General features: G+C 40.5%; 1 protein-coding gene across 1 annotated transcript in view; it reads left to right on the top strand.

Moving 5' to 3' along the window:
* SDK1 (sidekick cell adhesion molecule 1) overlaps positions 1 to 9,116 on the top strand; it is a gene marked incomplete at its 5' end in the record, with an annotated part of 138,888 nt that overhangs the window by 59,756 nt on the left and 70,016 nt on the right. The window contains 3 exons of the mRNA XM_010018940.1: positions 2,037 to 2,274; positions 8,072 to 8,187; positions 8,771 to 8,960. Of these exons, the coding sequence (XP_010017242.1) occupies positions 2,037 to 2,274; positions 8,072 to 8,187; positions 8,771 to 8,960 (544 nt within the window). The remainder of the gene's footprint in view (positions 1 to 2,036; positions 2,275 to 8,071; positions 8,188 to 8,770; positions 8,961 to 9,116) is intronic.

The raw sequence follows: 9,116 nt of genomic DNA, 5'->3' as shown, positions 1-9,116 counted from the left end.
GGAGCAATGGGAAAATTACTTCGTTTTTCAGAATAGTTGGAAATCTGAGACTTACTTTAAGTGCCTTATTAATCACAGGAATTTCCCACTGCCATTTCATCAGGGGATATACTCTCCCAGTACCTAACTGGGCCAACAAGAAAGCTGGAGAGGGATTTTTTACAAGGGCATGTAGTCACAGGACAAGGGGGAATGGTTTTAAACTAAAAGAAGGGCGATTTAGATTAGACATTAAGAAGTTCTTCACCATGAGAGTGTTGAGGTGCTGGCACAGGTTGCCCAGAGAAGCTGTGGCTGTCCCATCCATGGCAGTGTTCATGGTTGGACGGGGCAATCTGGTCTGGTGGAAGGTGTCCCTGCCCTTGGCAGGGGATAGGAACTGGATGGTCTTTAAGGTCCTTTCCAACTCAAACCATTCTAAGTCTATGAATATATGCCCGTGTGTAAAACCTTGGCTTCTGAGACTCTAGTAGCACAGTCTGGGTCAACATGTGGGACAGGAATATAACACTTGAGCCAATTTGCAGTTTCCTAGGGCTCAGCTGTTTGCTTTGTACGAAACAGAAGGGACACACCAGCCATTGGCAATCATCCTGCAGATACTGAACTAAGAGTTCCAAAGCAGCACGTTACACTCCTGTAGGAACATTATATTTATGTGAAAGGGTGTGGAGTTATGTGATAAAACATAGAAAGAAATGATTAATTGGGAAGTTGCAGTGATTGCTGATATTGTTATGTCCCTTTGACTGTCTCAGTTGCCACATTGGGATTTACTTGGCAATTAACCTGCTCCAGAATGGTTTTTCTTCTCCCCTGTTAGGCAGAATTTTCCACTGGGGTTACTGTAGTGTGAAGTTGATGAAGCACAGGTTTCCTTTTGCCCAAATGTTAGCTTTTCCATGCATAAACTCATCACGGCTGGAAGTCAAAATCTGGCTTAGAAACGAGAGGTTTTTTCTCCTGTCAGAAAGGAGTAATTGCAGTTTCTCAGGGGGACACTGTACTTAAATCTGAACCTTGAAAACTTGAAGGCGTCACCTCACTACACATAGAAAAGCCGTTGCAGTTCATTTGGTAAGACCCGTATCACTCACTCGTGGCTTTACAGTGTAAATAACATGCCCACATAGTTAAACCTTTGGTACTATCCAGACGTACATACCTCCTGTCAAAATTCACTCAAGGTTGTTTTAAGACACTTTAAAACATTTTTAAGATTACATTTCCTTTCTGTGCTACCTAGAAGCCTGTTTTTCATGAGTCAAACTGTGCAGGGTTCAGGAGGAGCAATAGCCACAGCTAAAAATGACCCGGTACACCGTTTTCATGCTTAGTAACATCAGTATTTGAAAGTGTTTAATGTCTTCTTTTTTCAAGACTTTCCAATGAATCTGTGTCCCCCTGGGAGCTGGGAATTCCATCCTTTCTGAAGAATAAGGGTCACATTTCTAGCCCTGCTTGCCTGCGGGCTACAGTCTTCTAAGCTGTGAAATGTTAATGTGTATCAAACCTTCCCAGTGACTCAGAACTGAATCTCAGCCATCCATGGCATCACATAGTTTTACAGGGGAAAAACTCTAAACTTCATCAAGTAGGCTAATTATTTCACATTTTAATCTCTGAAATTGCTTGGGGAGTTTAGAATACCAGAAGAAATCTCCGCTGATAAATGAGTAGGCAGAGAATCACTAAAAACTCTACGATAAATGAATTTGTCACATGCTCCAGCAATTTATCATTCATTTCCATAATTAATCACAAAGCTCTGAAAGACATTGTATTCATATCAGCTCTGTTGATACACCCACTGCAAATGGCATATCTGTTTGGTAAAAATAAAGTAGAAATTAAAAGAGAATTTCAAGCAACACAAAGTTTAGAGATCATGAAACATAAAGCAGAAAATCAACCTCTTGATCTTTTTGGCTTTCTTATGGCCTTATATGAGTTCAGGCAGGCTTGGTATATAGTCTGGAAAGCCCTGGCAGTGTGGTCTCTATAGGAATATTGTCCTTTTCTTTATCATTTGCCAGCCCCTCCCCGACACACAGTATAATGGCAATCCAGAGTCAGTGGGGTACAGGATAAAGTTCTGGCGTGTGGATGTGCAGTCTCCCACCCTGATGAAGGTTATTAATGATCGCTTGGAAAGAGAGTGCACGATTGAAGATCTGGAGGAGTGGACAGAGTATGAACTGCAGATCCAGGCTTTCAATGCCATTGGGGCAGGACCATGGAGCGAAGTAGTGAGAGGTCGTACGCGGGAGTCCGGTAAGTCAAAGCACTGTAGCTACTGTGAAGGGCACATCTGAGAACTTCAGTGTTTCCTGCCCTTTTGTTCTTGGTTGGTTTGGGGTGGGGTTTTTTGCTCGTTGATCCATTAAATCTAAAATGAAAGGGGAAAACTCAATCTCTAGTTGCACTGAAGGCAAAAAGACATATAGATATTTGAGTGTTATTTATTTCTTTTATTCCTACCCTGCTTTATTGCAAAAACCTGTAGGTTATGTATTTAAAGCAAACAGAACAACCTCTCCCCATTCCTGCCTTCATTTGGCAGCAGTACAGACAGCCCAACGAGAACCTTGTCTGGCTGAGCAGGTCTCTCACTTCCTCTGCCTCCCCAGTACCCCATTGCCCCTCATTCTCCCCCTTTCCCTGTCTGCTTCCAGGCTCAGGCAGATTTTCTTACAGTTGTGATTATCTGAAATCTAATTTCAAGCACCCAATAGTTCTAAAATGGCACAAGTTCTTTTAGAGAGCTGAAATAAAATCATTATCTAGCTGAAATAAAATAATTATCAGAGCTTTTGATGTCATGCTTTCAAGACTGCCTTCTAAAATTGTGTGTACAAGGCTATATAGACATAACCTGCGCATAGACCTAGAGCACATGTACTGTCTTGTCTCGCTGAATTGTCCATACTAGCACAGAGACTTCAAATATCAGAAGCAAACTCTCAGTCTCAGGGAACAGTAAATTATTGTTAGCTTAGTAGTAGCAGCAGTAAAGACAGATCTTGAAAAGCTGCTCTCAGCCGTTATCTTCCACAAAACCTATTTCCAAACCTACCCTACATACACTTGATAAATTAAAATTTATATTGCAAGGGAATAACAAAGTAGATGACATATATGGTTAAAAAGTTTAATCATAAAAACTTGCAGTGAGCTTTAGTTATGCAAGGTTCAACACTGATACTTGTTCTTATTATTTTTTCCTATTTTTCTTCATGAAATCTGTGTATGAATTTAATCCTGTGCATACCCTACAGTCATAGACACACGTATATGCGTGTCTGTGCACTCTGTACCACGCAGCCTCACTTGGTGGGAACTGTGAACACACTGTACACAGCAGGATTTGGTCTGCTGGCGCAGATAACTACCCTTTGAACTAGCCAAGGAGAAGGCTAAACTAAGTCACCCCCCTCCATTAAAGTGTTGCTTTTGGGGAAGTAGTAATTGAAAAGCTATTGCCAGAGGTATTCTAAACAAGGTACGCTTGTGCTGGAGTTAGAGATAGCGTAACCCAGACAGAATAGTTTTGAAGTGTCCTGTATTGTAATAAAAAGATATCGCATTCTCCACTTTCTCCTTTCCACTGCTCTTCAAACACTTCTTTTGAAATGTAGTAAATACTAAGATTAAGTAATTTCATAAAACCTTAGGATTATAGTGCTCTTGCTCAGCATCTAAAGATCAGAGGTTACATGCATATTTGGCATTTCCTCTAGCAGTATTAAAAGAAGGTTGACTTGAAACTGATAGGAGGAGGCACACAGAAACTGGGATCAAAATAACACAAAGCTGTGATCTAGGCCATAAAGAGTCATTTATTTTTTTTTTCCCTGTGTTTTCGCTGATACTAACATCTGATTTCTTGAATAGAGCAAGCCAGGGGTCAGACTTTTGGCTGTATCTTCTTAGATTTAGAATATAGAAGCAGCACTGGTGTAGCAGCAAGCTGCATGAGAGAAGTTCAGGGAATCTGCAATTAACCTGTATGGAGTCAAATGGGGTTAAAATGCAAATAAAAACTACCTAAAGCCAGAGAGAAAGGTCAAAATAGTTTTAGGTCTGTCTTTTAAACTATAAGAAAAATTGTCTATCACTTATGTTTTCAAAGTGCTTTAAAAGCAGATGTCTTAAGTATTTCTTTCTCCTTTTTGTACATACAAAGGCTTAGGGAAGCTGGTTTCCCTGGTGCGGATTGTAAACATCCCTCACAGCTGGCCAGAGGTGCCTTGGCCAGGATTATGTTGTGATTCATTGGCAGGAAGTCATGGTTCTGTATTTTACACAGTTCAAAGAGCCTAAGAAGTTAGAGCCAAGGCACTAAATCAGCTCATTGCATCTAATGACGGTGCGGCCACTGGAGTCCAAAACCTTTACTGAAAATACAGCTGTACTTGAGCACTTCTGGTTATTCTGGGATGTGTGGTCATATCACTAATAGCTGAGCACACATGCTAGCAGTAAAGGAGCAGCATGCCCTTACAGGTACTCTCTAGTTTCTGAAGTTCTTAAATATAAAATACATTGAAACTAAAGAAACTATGAGAGAATAAACAATGTTGGATGTTTTGATAATCCAGGTTTGAAAAACGGTTGGGAAACCCTAGAATGAAAATCTAGGATAGGGTTGCAAGCAGCTGAAGACAGAGGGAGATGAATTAGGATTTTTAAACGGGACAGGTTTTATCAATCCAAAATGTTTTAAAATGCTAGAAATTAAATAGCTCATTAAATTTTACAGTGTAAAATAACTGCAGAGGAACAAGCTCAGTTTCCACTCGGTAACTGACAGTGTTAGTAGTACAGTATAGAGAAAGCAAGAAAACACTTAAGACCGCTAATGTATTAGAATAACCTTGACAGAGCTGCTTCCTTTTAGAGACAAACCCTCTTACTTTCAAACAATTCATCTCAAATACACCTAACCAGTGCTGTAATATTTTTTGGGCTCCTAATAGTCACCTATATAAATGTGTATACTTGTCTTACAAAAATCAGCTACTATACAAGCATGGTCACATATTCATGCCAAGGATCAATCTCTGGATGTTTCAGAGGCTGACCTTCATGGAGCAGTTACTGTGGTGTGATAAAGCATCGCTTGATAATTCAAATATGCTCCAATGTCACTGTGGGGATTTGTCAGTTTATACAAGCAGAGAATTTGGCCTGCGGTAGCTAATTTTATAGGCAAAATGGTTGTGTACTGCAGCTCTGCTGCTTTTGCCGCGAACCTTGCTCTAAATTTGCACTTCTTAATTGACATCACATGTACAATATGCCACTTTAATTTTTACTGTCGAAAACAGTGATGGATGTTGAGCTAAACTGAGCTGCAAAAGAGGAGAGAACCATTGCACCCCACTAGCTTTCTTAGAAAGCCAGAATACAGGCTGGCTTATTAGAAGCTGCTTTTGGCCCCATTAGAGACATGAAACAACAACATTTGCTATATATCAAATGTCAGACATAGAAAGAGGACACATGATCTTAGATGCAAACAGGAATAACCTTAAAAACTTGAGTTCTTATTGACAATCCAGTGCAAAGCACGAGTAGCTCTGTAATTTCTTATGTTTGATTTTCTGAAGTACCTTGTGAAGCTGGCAGTTTGCTGGATTAGCTCGTCATTCAGTTTCAGTATTTCTGGTTCATTTTGTTCAAGCTGTAAGATTTTTTTGGACACTGTTGCTTGGCTTCTGAGCTGTTCTTGCAGGTTACTAATGAGAACTCGGGTTTGGAGCTTCCAACAAAGTCTTTAGTGCAACAGTTGAGGAAACCAGCATTACAGAAGGGAGCTTCCAGGGGAAAGAGGGATCTACAGGCTTCACTTAAGCCATAATTAGTCTTAGCAATACCTTATTTCTTTGTATCATGATATCCTGAGAGAGGAGGGAGGTCAGAGAAATTAATATTGTGATTCAGTCCATTCTTAAAAGGTCAATAAAAGTCTGTTACTTGCTAAAAGCCTGGCAACAAGAAGATCCATAATATTACTTGCAGGTCCTGAATTCATACAGCCATATTAGAATAAAATCCTCGATGCTAATTGAAGAACTGGAGAATTAAAGCATGCCTAATGAACACAAGTATTTTTGCCATTTAGGCATTGGGCTTAGATTCCTTTCTAGAGAGAGGGGACCGTTAGCTGCTCTGGCTGGCACTGGGAATTAAGAGGAACATTGGCTAATAGATCTTCAGATAGACCATTCTCTCCTTTGTTAGCTACCCCTGCCAGCAGCATGGCTGTACACACACCTCAGAGCAAACATGCACTCAGAGCACAGCCTCCACCTTCTGTGCATTGGGGAAATCTCAGGGCTGCTGATCAGAGGAAAACAAATATTGGTAAAATAAACTTTTCTCTCTTCAAAGGCCTCAAACCAGATAAAATAAATATAAATGTGGCTGGAAAAGGGCTTCTTTCCTCAACACATCCTGGTTTCCTGCAACCGACCTCCACCCTTTCTCTCTCCAGTGATTCATGTGGGAGTAGCTCTTTGTGAAGATCTACAGATAAAGTTATGGCAGCTCTGCAAAGACATTCATGGCTCCTGGCAATCTATTTTCCTTTAACATAATTATATCCTGGGGGGGGATAAATCTAGGGTAAGATTTTTTTGAAATAAGAAAGGACACTTTAGCATTGGAGAGGGGAAAAGACTGGATTTTAGTCTGCTGCAGTTGTGTGCTGGTGCCCTGATTCTCATGTCCCATATAATTGGTAGCAGGAAAATTGTTTCAGAAATTACCACCTCTGTGGTTAACCTTGAGTGCACAAGGGTTGGGGGTGGTACAGTCTGTTTTTCAATTGATATTAATTCTGGTGTCACACTTCTCTCATTCACGTTGCTAGGAGCTTCAGGAGCTCGTCTTCACAACAGCAGATCTCTTCTTTTATTCGGACAGCCAGGAAAGCATTACTTTTGGCAGTGATTCATGCTCCTTTTTGTGATATATTCAGGACCTAATCAAGCCTTACTGTCCATAAGTGCTCATGTAACATAAGTTGGTGAATGTTCTCTTGAGGTCTGACAGGTGTATCATGCTTTAGAAAAGATTGTACCTTTCAGATGCTGGAAATGCAACAGGGGGAAAAAAAAGATGCCAAAAGGGCAGCATAAAATCTGAACTCTTAAAAATAGCCCCAGATTGTGCTTGTGTAACATGGCATGCTGTTAAGCTTGCCTACAAAAGCTTGCAGTTGTGTGGTGGTTCTGCAGCAGTTAGAGTTTTAATGGCATGAGAAAATGCAAGTTTGCTCTTGGGAGTCAGAGAAAATTACAGTGTTCCTGTGCCATCAGTTCTAATGATGTTTCTCATTTTGTAAGAGCCAATTTTGCAACATAAATGAAATAGGCATATCTTTCATTTACACTGTATCAGTCCCCGAAAATACACCTTGTGTTAATGTATCTGCCTGTAATTGATATATTGCAAGGGTTGAGCACTATCGCATAATCAAAAGGCTTCGAGGTTAAAGAAGTCACTGAATGGGGAGTGCAGTGCAGAGGTTGAAATGATTGCTAACTCTAGACAAGATGCTATAATTTCCTTTCAGATAATATAGGAAGCCAGGGTGGCGTAAAACTTCTTGTTAGAACAGATAGTACTGTAAGATAAACTCCCATTCATAAAGATTTGTCACTTTTGGCATAAGGAAATAAAATGTATGGGAAAGAGATAGTAGGAGATAGACTTCTGGAGAAGTCCAGCTATTTAAACTTGATTCTAATTACTGCAAATATAGAGAATGTGAAATTTATTCATATCTGTCCATCTGTACTGTCTATCTGTAGACAGTGATTAGGATTAAATGTTTAGCTCTTTACAAACATTGTGGTTTCTGAGATGAACTGGCAAGAAAATGTGAAGCAGGCTGAAATATAACGAAGATGTAAATTGAATACAAGAGAAGGGATGATCTAGAAGCTATTCCAGTCCTTTTTCTATCTGAATACTCTTCTATGGGATCCTGGCACAATCCCGAGCAAAATGACCTGGTATCTCTTACCTATTTCTGCTTTTTGGTGATGCTGTGTGATTCCAGTTCCCTCTGCTCCTCCTGAGAACATCTCTGCTGAAGCTGTGAGTTCAACCCAGATCCTTCTGACATGGACTGCAGTCCCTGAGCCTGAGCAGAACGGTCTCATCCTGGGTTACAAGGTATGCAGTGGGAGTTTCATGCCTATTTAATTTTTAATGCATTACTTAGGTATGTTTTTTGTTTGTTATTCGTTATTCACCTGCTAGCTATTTATATTATTCATAAGTCAGCTGGAGAAGATGTAGGAAGTATGCTATTTGAGGGGTGTGATTGGTGATTATAATCTTGTATGTTGTGAAAAAGGAGGGTCGGGATGCTGGAGAGGGACTTTTCATCAGGGACTGTAGTGAAAGGGCAAGGGGTGATGGGTTCAAACTAAACCTGGGAAAGTTCAGGTAGATATAAAGAAGCAAGAAGTTCTTTACTGTGAGGGTGGTGAGGCACTGGCACAGGTTGCCCAAAGAAGTCGTAAATGCTCCATCCCTGGCAGTGTTCAAGGCCAGGTTGGAAAGAGCCTTGGGTGACATGGTCTAGTGTGTGGTCTCCCTGCCCGTGGCAAGGGGGATTGGAACTAGATGGACTTAAGGTCCTATCCAACCCAAACCATTCCATGATTCTGTGAATCTATACTGTGTACCCCTCTTTTCAGTCCTCATGTAACAACCTTTTTCTTTCTATATTTTATACAAATTTATTCTGCAGATACTTTTCAAAGCAAAAGATTTAGATTCTGAGCCAAAGAGCCAAGTAGTAAGAGGTAACCACACTCAGTCTTTCCTGCTGTCTGGCTTGCGGAAGTACGTGCTCTATGAGATCCAGGTACTGGCATTCACTCGTATTGGAGATGGAGTCCCCAGCTCTCCTGCAGTTATAGAAAGAACAAAGGATGATGGTAAGTTTAAACTAAGGCTGTTTGGAGATATATATATAATCTTTTTTCCAACTTTGAACATAAAGGACTTGGTCCCTACCTACTATAACGCAGCACTATTCCATTGGTCACGGTCTGATGATTTAGCAAAACCACAGAAACCCAAAGTCCCCCAAT

The sequence above is a fragment of the Nestor notabilis genome, unplaced genomic scaffold (assembly GCF_000696875.1).
Source record: "Nestor notabilis isolate BGI_N333 unplaced genomic scaffold, ASM69687v1 scaffold3057, whole genome shotgun sequence".
Lineage (NCBI taxonomy): Eukaryota > Metazoa > Chordata > Aves > Psittaciformes > Psittacidae > Nestor > Nestor notabilis.
The sequence above is the reverse complement of the archived record's forward strand: the minus strand, read 5'-3'. Positions and strand labels throughout refer to the sequence as shown.